The sequence below is a fragment of the Schistocerca nitens genome, chromosome 6, assembly GCF_023898315.1.
Source record: "Schistocerca nitens isolate TAMUIC-IGC-003100 chromosome 6, iqSchNite1.1, whole genome shotgun sequence".
Lineage (NCBI taxonomy): Eukaryota > Metazoa > Arthropoda > Insecta > Orthoptera > Acrididae > Schistocerca > Schistocerca nitens.
In genome coordinates this window covers 737,198,255-737,220,351 of record NC_064619.1, presented here as the reverse complement: position 1 = coordinate 737,220,351, position 22,097 = coordinate 737,198,255, and the positions used below count along the sequence as shown (strand labels likewise).

At 41.9% G+C, this 22,097-nt stretch overlaps 1 protein-coding gene across 1 annotated transcript in view; it reads left to right on the top strand.

The window, feature by feature from the left end:
* LOC126263611 (Bardet-Biedl syndrome 4 protein-like) overlaps positions 1–22,097 on the top strand; it is a 152,217-nt gene that overhangs the window by 17,802 nt on the left and 112,318 nt on the right. Inside the window, exon 5 of the mRNA XM_049960698.1 lies at positions 11,068–11,230. Coding sequence (XP_049816655.1) covers positions 11,068–11,230 — 163 coding nt within the window. The remainder of the gene's footprint in view (positions 1–11,067; positions 11,231–22,097) is intronic.

Genomic DNA, 22,097 nt, shown 5'->3' with positions numbered 1-22,097 from the left:
GATAGCAACACACAGTCAGGTAGTAATAGTAATGCACCAACAGCAATCATTTGTGATATGCAAAGTGAAAATGTGGATGCTTGATGTGGTTAGTGGCATAACTACAGACAACAAAATGTGTGTTAGAAGTAGAAAAAAACACACCAAAGCAAGGGCTTGTAGCCTCAGATGTTGATTTAGTTGCATTAAATGACAGTCTGGGATTCATTGGTGAGTCACTGGTGGAAATAAAAAGACAAAGAGAATACATATGTGCAGATAATGTTCGAGAAAGTGTCTGAAGTATTCCAGAAAAAAAGAGGAGGAGGATGAAACAACTATGGAATCTAAAATTATAATGCAATTGAAACAGAAATTCAAAACCAGCACCACAAGTGGGGGAGAAGATCCAAATATTGACACTTTTTCTGGAAAGTTGGAGCATTTGAAGGATTGAAAATGAATTTGGAGCCTCAAACCATTTAGGAAATGGTTTACATCTGATACTGATTGTTAATGCATACAAACACTGTCTTGTTAAGGTCATTTGCAATCTTGCACAGCCAAAGCGTTCTATGCCAACATGTGAGAACTGCCCACGTACACATTCTTTCTTTCTTTAGGAGTGTTGTATGATGATAATGGACTTGATGATATAACATACAAACCATGGATTTGTACGGATAGAATAACTTTCCAGATTGATCTATTTTCTGTGGAAGTCTTCTTGGAAAACATGTTGAAAAATTGAAAAGAAACTCCTGCTGCACTACTTTACAGTCATTCAACTGTCCAAATTTCTGAAACACCTGGAAGAGATGTTTTGTGACAATGAAAATTTTTTACGTGTGGCTCTGCAGAGAATTATGCATTTGTCCTGCAGGATGAGCTCCAGGGGTCTCACTGGAGCAATGCACAGGGCGATTTGTTGTTTATTATACACACACAGAAAACTGATCACATTTCATTTATGAGGTCTGTCCAAAAAATCCTGGAACCTTTTTAATTTAGTAGCAGTGGTGTGTTGGATTGGAGTGAAATGTGGTTGGCATTGTGGCATATGCGAAATTGTGCATGCCAATTGAAGAATGACTGTCTGAGAGATTGCAGAAGAATGTAATATGTCAGATGGGTCATGTCATGAAATCCTGACACAGCATCATGCAATGCATCATTTGGTGAGCAAGTTCATCCCATGGTTCATAAGTGAGGACCAGAAGGACCTTCACGTTGCAACCAGTGAGGAGCTATTGGATCACGCAAATGAGAACAAGATGTTTGTTAAGAGAATCATAACTGGTGATTCTTTGTCATGAATTTGTGCTACAGGGACAAACTGTTAATCGATGGTACTGTCGGAACATATTGTGACACTTGTGAGAAAAAATTGTGAGAAGAAAACGGCCTGAAATGTGGTGAGACAATTCATGGTTCTTGCATCGTGATAACACGCCCGCACATTCATCCCTGTTTGTGCATTTCTATTGTACAAAAAACGAAATCTGATTAACTTCATGATGTACCATTTCCATAGAACAACCCAAGTAGTTTTCTTACTTCTCAGATGGCACTGTAGCCTATACAGACGCCACAAAAAATTTGCAAACATACCTTTTCATCAAAGTGATTTCAATAACTGTGCAGAGTGGCTAAGGACCATATAACTGTGTCGCTGGTACCATCAAGAGACTTGCTCCCCATGCCAGTCTGCAGTGCATTTCAAACTCTCAGATAATAACACCCAGACAGTTGTTTGAGTGGTGTTTCAACAACATTGCAGTGTGTCACTTTTGTGAAACTGAAATTGAGTATGATGAAGCATCTCTCCTTCAAGAGCGGTTATAGCTCAGATTTGCACAGTTGCAGGTACTTTACTCACAAGTTACAATGAGTTATTCCCACTGCCCATAACAAAATCCAAATGAATGTTTTCCCCAATTCATCATACACCAGAAATGAATATTTGACACAGATACAAGACTCATACCTTGGTGATATCACTAGGTTTGCTGTATGTATGTACAAAGATCAGTGCTGTCTTGGGTGTGTTTTAATGTTAATGAGGATACCAGTTAGTTTCCTACATCCTCAAGACTGTTTACTTTTATTTGTATACCCCAAGAAATCTGATTCTTTACTGTGGACAAGGAAGGCATTCGTACAAAGGTTGATGTGAGAACTGCAACAGACCAAATGTTCACCAAGAACTGCATTCACAGTGTTATATCTTGCTTCCCAGTATTGAGGCATGGTAAGTCCTGATGATACATTCGTCATTTCATTTGTTTATTTGAACCTGTTTGCCATACATTCCACATGTTTTGCTGGGATGGTTATATCATGTTTTCCATCACTAAAGCTCAGATGTTGTAATCTGTTATCTTGCACATTGCAAATGCTTGCTATTGTTGTATTTGTATTGCTACCTTACTGTGCATTGCTATTGCACCATCTTTTTAACAGTTAACAGTTTTTTCAGTATTTATGTCATTTTATTGCAGTTTGCATTCAATCTGTATTGTTTTATTCTATCACATAACTGTAGGTTTTAATTTATATCTCCTAATCTAAATGCCATCCCAACTTGATTTTTACTATGTTGTATAGTATAAAATGAAGAAGTAAATATATTTTTTCAGAAAGTTTGAATGTGATGTATTTTGAGACATTCAGGGTGAAGGTCTAGGTCACTGACCTTTACTATGTACATTGTTTGAATATGGCTATGATGGATATCATTTGAAAGGTTGTTCCTAGCCTTTTCCAAAATTACATTCATGGTCCCATCTCTGTTAGAACAGAAGTGACAGGCATTTTTGTTAGCAGTGTTTATTGAATTTTCTACTTATTTTTAGAACTTCATGCAGCCACTGACCTTTACTGTGTAAATCTTTTGAATATGGGTATGATACATATCATTTGAAAGCTTGTTCTTAGCCTTTTCCAAAATTACATGATTCATGGTCCCATCTCTGTTAGAACAGAAGTGACAGGCATTTTTGTTAGCAGTGTTTATTAAATTTTCCACACATTTTTAGAACTTCATGCATGTCTCTGACCTCTGCAGCCTGAATGCAGCTCTCGCATTGAATGAAAGCAGCAATCTGGAATGGTGCAGGGACGGGGGAGGTGTAGCTGGTTGTTGGTGGGGTGGGGGCGAAGAGGAGAGAGAAGAACGCTGTTTGGCAGAGTGTACAGGGACAAGGTGGAGCAGGACAAGGCTGCCAAGTGCAACATCTGGCGGCTGTAGGGGTGTGAGGGGGCTGGGAGGGGAGGGGGAATGGGGTCCAAAAAAGAGGAGCAGCGAAGGGGAAAAGATTGGTGGATGTGTTGGACACCTTATCCTTGTTCCTCCACAACCTCAACACCTTCTCTCCCATCTGCTTCATCTGGTCCTAACCAGCAAGCCACCTACCTGGACATTACCTCCTCCTCTCTGATCGCTCCATCCACACGTCTGTCATTAAATCCATCATCCACCAACAGTATCTGCATTTTGACAGGTGCCATCCCTTTCTCACCAAAAACTCCCTCCCATACAGCCCTGCCAAAGTAGGATGACGTGTCTGTGGTGAAAAGAATTCTGTTGCCCAATACACTGAGGGCCTTATAAAGGCCTTCATAAACAGGCACAATCCCGTAGACAAACAAATTTTCCATGCCATATCCTGGCACACCCCAAATCCACCCAACACCCCTACTCCCACCGCCCCCAGGAACCAACAACAAAGGACATGTTGTATAACCCGGGACAACTGGGAGATCCAGGAAAAAACCTGGGAATTTTTTCATCCAGGAGAAAACCAGGAAAAACCGGGAATTTTTTAGAATTTTTCATTGTTTTAGTTTTCAGTTAAATTTTTGTAATTTTAACTGGTAAGAACTAATACTCTAACAAAGGATATTACTGTATCTCACTACATCAGAATAATACTGCAGCAACAACACATGAACAAGAGGAAAAAAAAACTTAAATTGCAAAGGAAATGCGCCATATACAGCTGCAAAACACAGTGTTCATACAAGCATCTGCCAACAGCAAAATGTGTCAAAGGCTTTAGGAAGTCTATGCAGTGCTTCATAACAACAAATTGCCTCCGATGAGCATGATGTCACAACTGTTTACATTAGATTCATTTGAGCAGTTGCGAGCCAACTCATGCGCATGCGCAGTTGAGTCGCGTTTGAGTAGTACCTTCTCCCACTTCTTAGCTACAGAAGTGTGGTGTTATAGATGTATAAGCAGTAGCAGCAAGCAGTCAGATGCTACCTGGAGAAGTTTTGCCGCCAGATTCATGCACGCGCAACAGTCCCGGATCAAGGGGCGGGGGACCAAACAGTGGTATCTGTCCTGGGCAGGGGGGGGGGGGCACCAAATTCATATTCTTGAAGAAAAAAAACCTTGTTTCACAAAGCGCCTAGCATCCAGTGCACAGTGGTCTATCAATTATTCATACGATTTTGAAATGCACCCCTGTTGGATTTTGAACATTTTTGAACACATTCTAAGTTGATTCCTGAATGAATCATAAGTTGATTTTTGAATGTGTTGCATCTAGAAATAAACTTTCCTGCAGACAAAAGGGGACAGGGCTATATGAACTAAGTGGAATAAAGCCAAATGGGTGAATGCTAACTGCTGTTTATGTGGTTCACTGGGTTTGCGAATGATCAGTATTGTAATAATTACTAGCAAAATCTATAGATTCAGTCTATCAGAGTGGAAGTAAATGACCAACAGGGATAACAGGTTCGAAAGATTAAGTGTTATCTTCTCGATGTATCCAAGAAAATGAAATTTTGACACAAAATTTTGGGCCAGACTGCTAAACTAGTAAGGGCCAGTTGTACAGTCCCCAACTAGCATCCGCTTAAGTTCTGTTCTGGGAGTAGCACTGAAAACGCATTGTGATAAACCCTGACCGGAGCATAAATGGGGATAACTAAAGTGTTGACTGTGGCAGGGTTAGTGAAGTCAACCGGAGAAAGTTTTGACACTGGCAGGAATAGTCACAGAATTAGTGATGACAAGATTGTTTGTTAGAACGAGAAAGGAGAGGAAACGGGGACATCACACAAATTATGGAAGAATATGACTGTTCAAAATTTATATAAAAATTTTATACTACTACTTTTCGATCTCATGCTTGAGAAGCTGCAGCATATGAATGAAATGTGAAACTATTTCCTGATATAAAGCTTTTTGCTTGTAGTAGGTCTAATAGGCATTTGATATTGGTACTTCGTGAATTATATTCTGTCGTGTTATAAAAATGACCATTTGTGCCAAAACAATCTCGTTTATTTGGTGTGCGTTACAATTACTGCAATATTAGGCAGGCCTATTTCGTTTTATCTAGCAAACAGTGACAAACTACATGTAATCAAATCGAGAAACCATACCAGTCTTTGGTACTATTTTTTCAGTATTAGACGATGACATTTCATTTTTTGATGGAGCAAAAAGTTTTACAAAGTTTACACCATGTAAAGCTGTAGCAATATTAGAAAGAAAAAAAAAAGGTAGGACTTAAGGATTGAATAAATCTGTACTGTCTTGCTTGTCTCATCTTTACTGGTTTTATGTGTGCTATATTTAATTTTATGTCACACAAAACAGCAAGTTATTAGCTAATAGGTAATAAAGAGTGCAAATTTTCTGAAGAGTTCTTGCTCTCCCAATTACAAGTAATCCCATCCAGTATTAATTGCAAGGGATTTTCTTTTCTTTTCTTTTTTTTTTTTAAAAAAGAAAAAAAAGCAAAGAAAAGAAAAGGGCAGGAGTCAAACTAGCTGACTGGGAGCAGGAGAGACACCACAGGAAATTTTAATTTCTACTGTCCTGAATATAGTTTGATGGCATCCATTACAAAATATTACATGTTTGAATTCCACAGAGCGAAATACAGTGACATAAGATAGAAGAATACTTTGTGAAGAAGCATGGCACTGCACCTAGGCCCACTTAAGACCAAATAACATGTCTTACGTTTCCTCGAACACATATACTTTATGTATCAGATTCTTCAGAAAGATGTGCGCTACGAAATGAACATATTTTTGAAAAGTCGATTTTTTAAAAAATTTTTGTCGGCCTACCTCAAACGCTTGAGGGAGGGATCATAGATATGGGGCTGATGCACAGGAGGTGGGGAGGTGGGTGGTCTCCACGTTACCCGTGTTTACGTTTAGTGATTTTGCTGCTTCCTCTCCGTTTATTGTTCTCTCGTCAAATGAAAACAAAACAGATTTCTGTGGTCAGGAGCTTTCAAGTGAATTAAAATACGTTCACATAATTATGGAAGGCTAAAATATGTTATTAGTTTGAGATTTTATTTTATTTACATCTTTCTGATAGTCAAGCAATAATCGCCTTGTAGAACAATGAAGTTATTTTTGTCAGTTTTCTAAAGAAATTTGGATTTTATTAATCTTTTCTGCTGAGGCATTTGAAACAAAGTGTTTAATTCCACACTATTGGCCTGTTTCAACTGTTCACTGTACTTTTTGTCTTCTAACATGTATAGCACTATGCCATAATAAAGAACTAAACAAAAGACAATACACTACTGGTACTCCAAGAAAATTTATTCCCGTATCTAGACATACAAATGTGCACTTTAAGCCAAAATATGCTTTTTAGTATGGTTCACGAAATTCCGATGCTCTTTTAGTATCATCTAATGTTTTGTTTCTTTTATGACATAATGTAAGATCTTTTAATGTTTTAACGTACCAACATATGAGGTTCCTGTGTCATCGTAGCTACACAATCGCGGTGACACCAGTTATGTGGCGCTCTCCGGCAACTGCTGAAACGAACATATTTCTAACAGGTCGCAGGAAAATAGTGCGAATGGTTATTTGAGAAAAGCTTTACTTAAAGTAAATTACCTTTCCTGCAAGGCGAACAGTGTGCAGGAATGTACGATGAAGTTTTCAAATCATAGAGTATTTGACTCTCATTTAAAAATCAACTCTTTGAGGATGACCATTTAGAAGAATTTCAAACCCAAAAGGTCAGACATTTATGTCGTCGTTAAAAATTTAACTGGCATGTTTCTGTGATGTGCCTTGAAGTGGGGGAAAAAAAGAAAAAAAAAATCAACATGTGTGAAAGCTTAGCTTCTCTTGCAGCTTATTAATTTTTTGAAACCAATGTTATGTGTGAAAGCTTTTCTGTTCCTGTAATAACACTATGTATATTAATTTAAACGATTAACTTTTCCTATTTGTGTACTTAACAGTGATGTTGCTATTGGCTGACTACATCTTGTGTCCTATGCTCTGAATATCTTCTGTCATCAGCTGGCGAGATCACGTGACATGAGCTATGACTGGCTTACAAAAGCACATCACAATTTCGATTTCAATGCTTTGGAAAGTAACATGCGGTGTTCGGTGGAATTTGAATATATACTTTCGTAATATGAAAATATGCAGTGTACCTGTTGCTGTCCTTCAATGATCTTTCCAAACGTGTTTTTTTCCCGAGTTTCATTTTCTAAAGTTCCAGGAAATTCTACGCTGGTGTATAAAACCATAACCATTCAAAGGATTGATGTGTTTTACAGTTCTGAGGAAAAGTATACTGTCACTTAACAGGGAAAAAGTGTATTTTCACCCAGGAGAAAGTGTATTTTTAACCGGTAAATCCGGGAATTTTTTTTTTCCTTGTCTGTGTATACACCCTGAAAGGAGTGCCCCCTTCGTCACCCAATACCGCCCCAAACTGGAACATCTGAACCACATCTTACATAAGGGCACTGATTGTCTGTCATCATGCGCTGATTTGAGGGACTTCCTTCCCAACTCCACAACATCCGAGTCCATCCCTGTGCCACTCTCAATCCCAATCCCTTGCCACAGGGATCATAAATATATGGAAGACCCAGTTGCAAGACCTGCCTGATCCAACCGCCCAGCACTTCTTATTCGAGTCCTGCCATGGGCTTATTCTACGCCATTAGAGGCTGGGCGACCTGTAAAAGCAGTCATGTCATATACCAGCTCTGCTGCAATCATTGCACAGCTTTTTGTGTTTGTGTGACTACCAACTTAATTTCCACCAGGAAGAATGGCCAGTGACAAACTGTGGCTACCAGCAAAGTGGGCCACCCTGTGGCACAACATGCACCCGAACATAACATGCTTGATTTCAATTGCTGCTTCACAACCTGTGCCATCTGTATCCTCCCCTTCACCACTAGCTTTTATGGACTTCACAGATGGGAGTTATCCTTACAACACGTTCTCCACTCCCAAAATTAACCATTTTTCAACTTACAGTAACCTACTATTTCCACATCCTCCACCCAACAGTTTCCACCCCCTCTGTCCCATCACCTCCTACCAGTTCACATCCCCTCACCCTCATTGTGTGCTGCTACCTGCCAATGCACCAACTGATCTTATCCCCTTCTCTGCTCCTCTGGTTTTATGCTCTCCATATCTGACCCCCCCCCCCTCCCCCCCCCCCCCCCCAGTCTCCCAACATTGTGCTTGCTAGCCTTGTCCTGCTGCCATCTACCATAGTCCCTACACACTTCACCAGACAGCATTCTTCTCTCCCCCACCTGTACTCTGCTGTCCCTATCCCTTCCCCACCCCACTCCGGATTGCTGCTTTTGTTCAATGCGAGAGTTGCATTCTGGCCACAGCAGCTGTGTGTGTGTGTGTGTGTGTGTGTGTGTGTGTGTGTGTGTGTGTGTGTGTGTGTGAGAGTTATGCCTGCTTGTGTGAATGTGTGTGTATTTTCATTTCTGATGAAGGCTTTGGTCACAAGTTCAATGTGTGACAGTCTTTTCATTATGTGTTCCTGCAACTTGACGTGAAATATTTATGTTGTTAGCCTGTTCTCATTCATTCGGTAGAGGTACCCAATGAAGATTTGCCTTTGCTTTGCCATTACTTCTGATATTTTCATAGCTCTCCTTGTTACATTTTCCAACCATTTATAGTTTGTGTGGAAGCCACTATTTTTCTAGTAATCCAGCTTTCAAGTATTTCTATTCTGTCCAGCTTATAGTTCATCCTTAGCATTTACATGCACTTAAATATGCTGGTCTTACTGCTATGGTATAGTGTTTTAGTTTTGTTTTTCTGGATATGCATGTTTTGTGCAAGATATTTTTTGTCAAGTAATATAGTATACTCTTCCCATTTTGTTAGCTCTTACACCTATTGCAAATTTTTCTAGTCCATTCTGCTGTATGTTTTGTCCAAGATATTACGAATGATGATGGAAATAGGATCACACTTGAGGAAGTGGAGAAAATGGTTAATAGATTGCAGTGCAATAAAGCGGCTGGGTTGGATGAAATTAAGTCAGAACTCATCAAATACAGTGGAATGTCAGGTCTTAAATGGCTACACAGGATAATTAAAATGGCGTGGGAGTTGGGACAGGTTCCATCAGACTGGGCGAAAGCAGTAATCACACCAATCTTTAAACATGGAAACAGAAAAGATTGTAACAATTACAGAGGTATCTCTTTAATTAGTGTTGTGGGTAAAATCTTCTCAGGTATTGTTGAAAGGAAAGTGCAAGTGTTAGTTGAGGGCAAATTGGATGAAAATGAATGTGGGTTTAGGTCTCTTAGAGGTTGTCAGGACCAAATCTCTATCTTACGGCAAATAATGGAGAAGTGTTACGAGTGGAACAGGGAATTGTATCTATGCTTCATAGATCTAGAAAAGGCATATGACTGGGTTCCTAGGAGGAAGTTATTGTCTGTTCTACGAGATTATGGAATAGTAACCAAACTTGCAAGCAATTAAAGGTCTTTACATAGATAGTCAGGCAGCAGTTAGAGTTGACGGTAAATTGAGTTCATGGTTCAGAGTAGTTTCAGGGGTAAGACAAGGCTGCAACCTGTCTCCACTGTTGTTCATATTATTTATGGATCATACATTGAAAACAATAGACTGGCTGGGTGATATTAAGATATGTGAACACAAAATAAGCAGTCTCGCATATGCGGATGACTTAATTGTGATGGCATATTCAATTGAAAGTTTGCAAAGTAATATTTCAGAGCTAGACCAGAAATTTAAGGACTATGGTATGAAGATTGGCATCTCCAAAACGAAAATAATGTCAGTGGGAAAGAGATATAAACGGATCGAGTGCCAAATAGGAGGAACAAAGTTAGAACAGATGGACAGTTTCAAGTACTTAGGATGCATATTCTCACAGGATGGCAACATAGTGAAAGAACTGGAAGAGAGGTGTAGCAAAGCTAATGCAGTGAGCGCTCAGCTACGATCTACTCTCTTCTGCAAGAAGGAAGTCAGTACCAAGACTAAGTTATCTGTGCACCGTTCAGTCTTTCGACCAACTTCGTTGTATGGTAGCGAAAGCTGGGTGGATTCAGGTTACCTTATGAATAAGGTTGAGGTTACGGATATGAAAGTAGCTAGGATGATTGCAGGTACTAGTAGATGGGAACAATGGCAGGAGGGTGTCCACAATGAGGAAATCAAAGAAAAACTGGGAATGAACTCTATAGATTTAGCAGTCAGGGTGAACAGGCTTAGATGGTGGGGTCATGTTACACGCATGGGAGAAGAAAGGTTACCCAAGAGACTCATGGGTGCAGCAGTAGAGGGTAGGAGGAGTCGGGGTAGACCAAGGAGAACGTACCTGGATTCGGTTAAGAATGATTTTGAAGTAATAGGCTTAATGTCAGAAGAGGCACCAATGAATAGGGGATCATGGAGGAATTTTACAAGGGGGACTATACTCCAGACTGAAAACTGAAAGGCATAGTCAGTCTTAAATGATGATGATGATGATGATGATTTAAATTTACTAAATCATTCTATTTTATAAGTTTGTGTTTGTGTATTTTGGTGGATTTTTTGTATGAGTTTTGCTTTTCCGGTTGAATGTGTGACTTGTGAGACTAGTTCTACACTGTGTTCTTTCCAGAAGATGGATTTATTGAATTTTTTCCATTTTATTTGTTTATTTTTAAACATGTTCTGCTGGCAAGATATTACTGTTTAAAAGACATGTTTTATTTTATCTGTCATAGAAAGTAATGTGTAGAATAGCAACAACCTTAATTCTTATGTTTCATGTAGGCATGTGTCTCCTGCACCTGAATGAAAGGGTTAAAGCAAAAGAATGCATTTCGAAGGCCATTGATTTGAGCCGCCAGGAATGTTCCTACGTAGCACTTGCAAAAATATACCTGCTTGAGAACGATATTGGTGCTGCAGTTAATGTATATAATGCAGCATGCAGGTAAGCATTTCTTGTTGTTTATAACTAAGTATGATACAGGGAGAATGGTAAACATGTAAAATTTGGTGGGTATAAATTACTAATGAACATCTGTATCTTAAAAAATCTTGTAAATAGTAAGCATGTAGCCATATCTGCAAATGAATGTGTAATGTGAGTGTAAACTGACTTGTTCAACAGCATTACAATTCACCTTACAAATAGTCCATCGAACATGAAACAAACAAACTAACTAACTTATGAGGTGGTGGTTTGTACTAATTAAGACACTCACCACAGCATTCCTCGGACACCTGACAAGTCCTACAGTTCCAGAAATGCTCTGCCAAGCCTCTAGGCCATCACAATCTGTCCTCGGTCAAACTCAGATAGATTGCGTGCTTTCCCCTTTCTGCACACAGACAGCATGCTCACTGATACTATGTGCACTGTGCGTGTGTCTGACTAGCATTCATTCCTCGCCAGATGGTGCTGCTATCACCTGGGTGGGTTTATGTCGCTAGTAGGTTGGTGGTCGTAATGTTCTGGCTGATCAGTTTAAGTAGATGGTGCTATAACTGAGTAATCAATTCAATCCCCCAAATTCCTCAACATGCAAACTAAACTTACATCCACAAAAAGAACCACAATCCACCACCTAAAAACTGATCCTGACCTTATAATCCTACCTGATGACAAAGGCTCCACCACAAGGATTTCCTGGCAGAAGGACTTCATCACCTGTCAGATTCATACACCTACAATCCCCGCCACAGTGATCCCATCCCAGAAATCCAGCAGGATCTCCAGTCTCTCCTCAAATCCTGAGGCCCATCCCAGAACCTCTCCCCAGAGTCCATCTCTCTTCTCACCCCTGCTATTCCCTGCTTACCTCCTACATGCTTCCTAAAGTCTATAAACCCAGCCGTCCGGGACATCCCATTATGGCCAGTCCCTGTGCCCCCACTGAGAGAATATCTGCTCTTGTAGACAACACCTTCGACCTATTATCCACAACCTCTCTTGCTATATAAAAGATATCAACCATTTCCTCCTCCAACTCTCCACAGTTTCTGTTCCTTTACCACACAGTGTCCTCATCATGACTATTGTGAGGCCTCCATTTACCCTAACACTCCTAATGCCAATGGCCTTACAACTATTGAACTCTACTTTTCCAAACGCCTGATGAATTCCAAACTCACCACTCACCAGCTCCTTTGTAGTCACCATGACCAACTATATTCTCACCCACAATTACCTCTCCTTTGAAGACACTACCTACAAACAAATCTGGGGTATGACCATGGGCTCCCATATGGCACCATCTTGCGCCAACCTATTCATGGCCATCTAGAGGAATCTTCCCTAAACACCCAGCATTTGGATGAGGGTAAGGATGCCCTATCTACATTCCTCCAGAACCTCAACCTCTTCTTCCCCATTCATTTCACCTGGTCCTACTCAACCCACGAAGTCACCTTCCTCAATGTTTATCCCCATCTCAAAGATGGCTATATCGGTATCTCTGTCCATATCAAACCTACCAACTACCAGCAGTCTCTCCACTTTGACAGCTGCCTCCCACTCCATACGGCCTACACACCCATGGCCATCGCATCTGTAGTAACGAGCGGTCCCTCTCTAAATAAATCAAGGGTCTCACTGAGGCCTTTACAGATTGTAATTACCCTCGCAACCTTCTGCAATCTTCCGTGTATTAGCTTTCCAGTTAGCCAACACCTCCCAAAGTCCCACCATTTGGCTACAGAGGAGCATTCCCCTTGTGACTCGGTACCACCCAGGTCTGGAGCAACTGAATTACATTCCCCACCAGGGTTTTGACTATTTATTGTTGTGCCCTGAAATGAGAACTGTCTTACCCACTATCCTTCCCACCCCTGCCACAGTGGTATTCCACCACCTGCCGAACCTACTAAATGTCCTCGTCCATCCCTACACAACCCCTGCTCCCAACCCCTTGCCTCATGGCTCATATCCCTGTAATAGACCTAGATGCAAGACCTGTTCCATACATCCTCCCACCACCACCTATTCCAGTCCGGTCACAAACATTACCTATCCCATCAAAGTCTGGGCTAAACTGCAACCACCATGCTGCACCCTATGTGGGCATGACAACCAACAAGCTATCTGTCTGCGTGAATGGCCACTGACAAGCTGTGACCAAGAAACAACTGTACCACCCTGTTGCTGAGCACACTGCCCAACATGACCTTCATTTCAGTGACTTCTTCACAGCCTGTGCCATCTGAATCCTTCCCACCAGGACCACTTTTCTGAATTGCGCTCATGAGAACTCTCCCTGCGGTATATCCTGTGTTCCTGTAACCCTCCTGGCCTCAGTCTTCGTTAGCCATTGTTCTTACCCATCTAGCCCCCTTCCCTGTTCCCTCTCCAGTGCTACACAGCTCTCTATTCCATCAATGCACCCAGTCTTTTTACTTCTCTTCTTTTCCACTACGCCCCCCCCCCCTCCCCCCTCGCCAACTCACCATCTAACCTCCCAATTGCATTTAGCTGCCCTAGTCTCCACCTCATCCCTGCATGCTCCCAGCAGCACTTTGCTGTCCCCCACCTCTACCCAGCCATCTCTCCCCCTCCCCTTCCCAGCCTTCCTTGCTCCTACACAGTTGCCTCTCCCATAATGCACTGCTGCTTGCAGTCTGGCTCCATGGCTGCAGCTGCCTGAGACTGTGGTCATATGTGTGTAAGTTGTGTTTGCATAAGTGTGTGTGTTTTTTGTGTATTTTTGACAAAGGCCTTGTTGGCTGAAAACTAACATTCTGACAGTCTTTTTGTTGTGCATTTCTGCGACTCAGCATCTCCGCTATATGGTGAGTAACAACTATCCTTTTCATAATATTATTACAGTAATCAAACACATTTACTTATCTATTGAGAAGCAGTCATGTGGAACACAACATGCATTTCCAGTCTCTGAATAAAGTCTTTTGTCAGCTCAGTACTAAACTATCTTTCTAGCTGCTCTGGTTCTTGTGGACCTAACTAGCTATGACATCGACAGCCTCTGTCCAGTGAAGCCGAGCTGCCGAACTGAGGAGACGATCTGCACTGACGAACTCACCTCTGAGCACTGCTGTTGACGTCCTTTATGTGAGTGCTGGAGGGGGCATTGTGTAGTGTAGTCTTCCCAGAGAGGGGAAGCGTGGCACCAGATTTGCATATACTGCCATGCTGGCACCGCCACTCAGTGTCCACAGATATTATTGTTTATGCTGGCAAGCATCTGACAGCCAGTGCACGAGTGGTGTCATTTGATGACACGACAAAAACTGTAAAGGGGTGAAGTCCAGGGACCTTGGTCTTCAAGAGAAGTGACCATTACTGACAATCTTCCGGGGAATGTTAGGTTTACATGATCTGTCACCTTACAACTAGAACATACAGAGACCTATATGCTGGAAGAACATACCCATCCTCCCAGTTGAACGAACTCCTTCCAATAAGTATATTATTCTAGAATACCAGGTACACCAAGAGCACTTGTAACAACCAATCTCGTCATCTCTGATATTTCAGAATAATGAAACACGTCAGATCACCCCCCAGCAGTTGACACAATGTCATCTTCCAATAATGATGGAAGCTCATTTTCAAGTAAGTCTGGGTAACAGGACCCTGTAAGGTGATGAGATAACACATCAAGTCCAATCTACAGGTTGCTTATCATCACACATAACACATTTACAGAGAAGTGTTCGCCGAAAATGTGTACCCAAAAGCATTTGAGTTTTTTTCGGACCACAGATTTGAGTTAGAGTGTAATTGATACCATCATGGATGAAAGAGCAAACAGTATTAATTGGGCTATTCAACCATTTGCAACTATCCAGTGACAACATTCCAATTGTATACCTTCTCACTGTCAAAGGTACTGAATACACTGAAAATGATATGGGTGGACACCCCACATACATAATGTCCACTATATTCTTTTATATGTGTAGAAATTCTGCACATGCTTGTTGAAGGACTATGTTCTACCAACTAAATAATGTCTTATGTGTTATCAATGATTAGTTCATTTGAACTCTCAGATAAAACATGATGCAAGGTTGTGCATCAATCTGTCACAGTTTAGTGAAAATACAAGGAAACACTCTTGAATCTGATCAATCTAGATATAGTAGGGGTCAGTGAAGTGAAGTGAAGTGGAAGGAAGACAAGGATTTCTGGTCAGATGAGTATCGGGTAATATCAACAGCAGCAGAAAATGGTATAACAGGTGTAGGATTCGTTATGAATAGGAAGGTAGGGCAGAGGGTGTGTTACTGTGAACAGTTCAGTGACCGGGTTGTTCTAAACAGAATCGACAGCAGACCAACACCGACAATGATAGTTCAGGTATACATGCCGACGTCGCAAGCTGAAGATGAACAGATAGAGAAAGTGTATGAGGATATTGAAAGGGTAATGCAGTATGTAAAGGGGGACGAAAATCTAATAGTCATGGGCGACTGGAATGCAGTTGTAGGGGAAGGAGTAGAAGAAAAGGTTACAGGAGAATATGGGCTTGGGACAAGGAATGAAAGAGGAGAAAGACTAATTGAGTTCTGTAACAAGTTTCAGCTAGTAATAGCGAATACCCTGTTCAAGAATCACAAGAGGAGGAGGTATACTTGGAAAAGGCCAGGAGATACGGGAAGATTTCAGTTAGATTACATCATGGTCAGACAGAGATTCCGAAATCAGATACTGGATTGTAAGGCATACCCAGGAGCAGATATAGACTCAGATCACAATATAGTAGTGATGAAGAGTAGGCCGAAGTTCAAGACATTAGTCAGGAAGAATCAATACGCAAAGAAGTGGGATACGGAAGTACTAAGGAATGATGAGATACGTTTGAAGTTCTCTAACGCTATAGATACAGCAATAAGGAATAGCGCAGTAGGCAGTACAGTTGAAGAGGAATGGACATCTCTAAAAAGGGCCATCGCAGAAGTTGGGAAGGAAAACATAGGTACAAAGAAGGTAGCTGCGAAGAAACCATGGGTAACAGAAGAAATACTTCAGTTGATTGATGAAAGGAGGAAGTACAAACATGTTCCGGGAAAATCAGGAATACAGAAATAAAAGTCGCTGAGGAATGAAATAAATAGGAAGTGCAGGGAAGCCAAGACGAAATGGCTGCAGGAAAAATGTGAAGACATCGAAAAAGATATGATTGTCGGAAGGACAGACTCAGCATACAGGACAGTCAAATCAAAACAACCTTTGGTGACATTAAAAGCAATGGTGGTAACATTAAGAGTGCAACGGGAATTCCACTGTTAAATGCAGAGGAGAGAACAGAAAGGTGGAAAGAATACATTGAAAGCCTCTATGAGGGTGAAGATTTGTCTGATGTGATAGAAGAAGAAACAGGAGTCGATTTAGAAGAGATAGGGGATGCAGTATTAGAATCGGAATTTAAAAGAGCTTTGGAGGACTTACGGTCAAATAAGGCAGAAGGGATAGATAACATTCCATCAGAATTTCTAAAATCATTGGGGGAAGTGGCAACAAAATGACTATTCACGTTGGTGTGTAGAATATATGAGTCTGGCGACATACCATCTGACTTTTGGAAAAGCATCATCCATACAATTCCGAAGACGGCAAGAGCTGACAAGTGCAAGAATTATCGCACAATCAGCTTAACAGCTCTTGCATCGAAGCTGCTTACAAGAATAATATACAGAAGAATGGAAAAGAAAATTGAGAATGCGCTAGGTGACGATCAGTTTGGCTTTAGGAAAAGTAAAGAGACGAGAGAGGCAATTCTGACGTTACGGCTAATAATGGAAGCAAGGCTAAAGAAAAATCAAGACACATTCATAGGGTTTGTCGACCTGGAAAAAGCGTTCGACAATATAAAATGGTGCAAGCTGTTCGAGATTCTGAAAAAAGTAGGGGTAAGCTATAGGGAGAGACGGGTCATATACAATATGTACAACAACCAAGAGGGAATAATAAGAGTGGACGATCAAGAACGAAGTGCTCGTATTAAGAAGGGTGTAAGACAAGGCTGTAGCCTTTGGCCCCTACTCTTCAATCTGTACATTGAGGAAGCAATGATGGAAATGAAAGAAAGGTTCAGGAGTGGAATTAAAATACAAGGTGAAAGGATATCAATGATACGATTCGCTGATGACATCGCTATCCTGAGTGAAAGTGAAGAAGAATTAAATGATCTGCTGAACGGAATGAACAGTCTAATGAGTACACAGTATGGTTTGAGAGTAAATCGGAGAAAGACAAAGGTAATGAGAAGTAGTAGAAATGAGAACAGCGAGAAACTTAACATCAGGATTGATGGTCACGAAGTCAATGAAGAGTTTGGGCAGAGATGGATGGAGCAAGGAGGACATCAAAAGCAGACTCGCTATTGCAAAAAAGGCATCTCTGCCCAAACTCTTTGTCTTTAAATATGTCTGCTTGTGTCTGTATATGTGTGGATAGATATGTGTGTGTGTGTGCGAGTGTACACCCGTCCTTTTTTCCCCCTAAGGTAAGTCTTTCCGCTCCCGGGATTGGAATGACTCCTTACCCTCTCCCTTAAAACCCACATCCTTTCGTCTTTCCCTCTCCTTCCCTCTTTCCTGATGAGGCAACAGTTTGTTGCGAAAGCTTGAATTTTGTGTGTATGTTTGTGTTTGTTTGTGTGTCTGTCGACCTGCCAGCACTTTCATTTGGTAAGTCACATCATCTTTGTTTTTAGATATATTTTTCCCATGTGGAATGTACCTCCTCTCATTGCACACAAACCCAGTCTCTCCCATCTACTCAATCTCCCACTTCCAGCTCCACTCCCTCCAAAACCTCAAAATTCCAATCAACACAATCTAGAACCACAACACCCTAACTCAGTAGTTAACCTTTCCTCCAAACCTCTCTCCCAATCCGAAACATCTGTCCTATCCAAAGGCCTCACCTTCAGCCCCACTCCCAGATTCAACCAAACAGCCCTCGTCAAAGATTTACTGTCCTACACCCGTACACTCTGCTGGAAATATCACTTTGCCACGAAGAAAAATGATCCTAATCCTAATCCTACTCCTAATGATCCAACTCCCCAGGACACCATCCAAATTGAACCCTGCCTGGAACAGTTCCATCCTCCATCGCAGCGGGACCCACCTCCTCTTCCTCAAAACCACCCTCTCCAAACCTTCCAGGAATTTCTGACTTCCAGCCTTGCATCTCAATCCTTCTTAAAAAACCTTAATCCTACTCCCAACATCACCACTGCTGAAGCCCAGGCTATCCGTGATCTGAAGGCTGACCGATCCATCGTCATTCTTCCGGCGGACAAGGGTTCCACGACCGTGGTACTTGATCATCGGGAGTATGTGGCTGAGGGACTGCGTCAGCTTTCAGACAACACCACATACAAAGTTTGCCAAGGTAACCCCATTCCCGATGTCCAGGCGGAGCTTCAAGGAATCCTCAGAACCTTAGGCCCCCTGCAAAACCTTTCACCTGACTCCATCAACCTCCTGACCCCACCGACACCCCGCACCCCTACCTTCTACCTTCTTCCTAAAATCCACAAACCCAATCATCCCAGCCGCCCCATTGTAGCTGGTTACCAAGCCCCCACAGAACGTATCTCTGCCTACGTAGATCAACACCTTCAACCTATTACATGCAGTCTCCCATCCTTCATCAAAGACACCAACCACTTTCTCGAACGCCTGGAATCCTTACCCAATCTGTTACCCCCGGAAACCATCCTTGTAACCATTGATGCCACTTCCTTATACACAAATATTCCGCACGTCCAGGGCCTCGCTGCGATTGAGCATTTCCTTTCATGCTGATCACCTGCCACCCTACCTAAAACCTCTTTCCTCATCACCCTAGCCAGCTTCATCCTGACCCACAACTTCTTCTCTTTTGAAGGCCAGACATACCAACAATTAAAGGGAACAGCCATGGGTACCAGGATGGCCCCCTCGTACGCCAACCTATTCATGGGTCGCTTAGAGGAAGCCTTCTTGGTTACCCAGGCCTGCCAACCCAAAGTTTGGTACAGATTTATTGATGACATCTTCATGATCTGGACTCACAGTGAAGAACAACTCCAGAATTTCCTCTCCAACCTCAACTCCTTTGGTTCCATCAGATTCACATGGTCCTACTCCAAATCCCATGCCACTTTCCTTGATGTTGACCTCCACCTGTCCAGTGGCCAGCTTCACACGTCCGTCCACATCAAACCCACCAACAAGCAACAGTACCTCCATTACGACAGCTGCCACCCATTCCACATCAAACGGTCCCTTCCCTACAGCCTAGGTCTTCGTGGCAAACGAATCTGCTCCAGTCCGGAATCCCTGAAGCATTACACCAACAACCTGACAACAGCTTTCGCATCCCGCAACTACCCTCCCGACCTGGTACAGAAGCAAATAACCAGAGCCACTTCCTCATCCTCTCAAACCCAGAACCTCCCACAGAAGAACCACAAAAGTGCCCCACTTGTGACAGGATACTTTCCGGGACTGGATCAGATTCTGAATGTGGCTCTCCAGCAGGGATACGACTTCCTCAAATCCTGCCCTGAAATGAGATCCATCCTTCATGAAATCCTCCCCACTCCACCAAGAGTGTCTTTCCGCCGTTCACCTAACCTTCGTAACCTCTTAGTTCATCCCTATGAAATCCCCAAACCACCTTCCCTACCCTCTGGCTCCTACCCTTGTAACCGCCCCCGGTGTAAAACCTGTCCCATGCACCCTCCCACCACCACCTACTCCAGTCCTGTAACCCGGAGGGTGTACACGATCAAAGGCAGAGCCACGTGTGAAAGCACACACGTGATCTACCAACTGACCTTCCTACACTGTGATGCATTCTATGTGGGAATGACCAGCAACAAACTGTCCATTCGCATGAATGGACACAGGCAGACAGTGTTTGTTGGTAATGAGGATCACCCTGTGGCTAAACATGCCTTGGTGCACGGCCAGCACATCTTGGCACAGTGTTACACCGTCCGGGTTATCTGGATACTTCCCACCAACACCAACCTATCCGAACTCCGGAGATGGGAACTTGCTCTTCAATATATCCTCTCTTCCCGTTACCCACCAGGCCTCAATCTCTGCTAATTTCAAGTTGCCGCCACTCATACCTCACCTGTCATTCAACATCATCTTTGCCTCTTCACTTCCGCCTCGACTGACATCTCTGCCCAAACTTTAAATATGTCTGCTTGTGTCTGTATATGTGTGGATGGATATGTGTGTGTGTGTGCGCGCGAGTGTATACCTGTCCTTTTTTCCCCCTAAGGTAAGTCTTTCCGCTCCCGGGATTGCAATGACTCCTTACCCTCTCCCTTAAAACCCACATCCTTTCGTCTTTCCCTCTCCTTCACTCTTTCCTGATGAGGCAACAGTTTGTTGCGAAAGCTTGAATTTTGTGTGTATGTTTGTGTTTGTTTGTGTGTCTGTCGACCTGCCAGCACTTTCATTTGGTAAGTCACATCATCTTTGTTTTATATATATCTGCTTGTGTCTGTATATGTGTGGATGGATATGTGTGTGTGTGCGAGTGTATACCCGTCCTTTTTTCCCCCTAAGGTAAGTCTTTCCGCTCCCGGGATTAGAATGACTCCTTACCCTCTCCCTTAAAACCCACATCCTTTCGTCTTTCCCTCTCCTTCCCTCTTTCCTGATGAGGCAACAGTTTGTTGCGAAAGCTTGAATTTTGTGTGTATGTTTGTGTTCGTTTGTGTGTCTGTCGACCTGCCAGCACTTTCATTTGGTAAGTCACATCATCTTTGTTTTTAGATATATTTTTCCTATGTGGAATGTTTCCCTCTATTATAACTATACACACACACACACACACACACACACACACAATGGGAAAGTCTACATAGTCACATCAAACGTCAGAGGAGTTTCGTCCACCTTCGCTGTTTGGCTTAGTTCCATAACTGGTTTTCTTTCGATGTTGAATGATAAAGAGATGGAAAGATAATATTTTCTCTTCATACTCTTGTGGCATTTTCTGAGATATTTGGGTTTTTGTTCACATGCTAAGTCCATGACACTTCATAAACCTGTAACACCAACCAACTCCACCATTACAGTCTGTTAAGTTCCATTATGGTGCTAGCTTATAAGCATGTATTTAAATCATTTCTGTATTAATTCCAATGCCATATAGACAGAGTCCTTGAATCCATGTCAATATGTCACCTAGTTTTGGCCATTTTGCATTCAGTCCTCTATTTGTACATTTAGTCTTCCTCCTTTCTTCTTCTTCTTCTTCTTCTTCTTCTTTTTTTTCCTAGCCTGCCAAATTGTGAATAGTTTTTCCTGTTGGTGGAGGACCAAATTGTCCCTCAGCTGATCTGTTTCCAAGTTCTTCTGCATATGCTATTACTTTCAATTTATATCATCATATGAATACCTTTTATTTTTTTTCCATTACAAAACTAGCTACTAACAAAAATATTGTAGTGTTACCGATAACACAAATCACTTTCAATTCAAATTCACTGGCACCGTAGACTGCAATGACACATTATAGGGTAGACAGTGTTCTGGGTTTGTGACAGCGGGGCGGGAGGAGATAGTGTTAGCAAGCTTGTGAATCCCTGCAACTTGTGTTGGTGACATTGGTTTACTGTTGCTGTCAGTTGAATCCAATGTTGTCAGATTGAGATAGGTTTCCTGTGGCATCGAGTATATGGCCCTTGTAAGACTGACAGGAATTTTACATGAAACACTGGACATTTTTATATTAATTTCAAGCATAAGATGCACCTGAATTTTGGTGGCAATTTTCTAAAGAAAAAAGTGCGTCTTATGGTCCGTAAAATATGATAAGTAAAAATCATTTACTT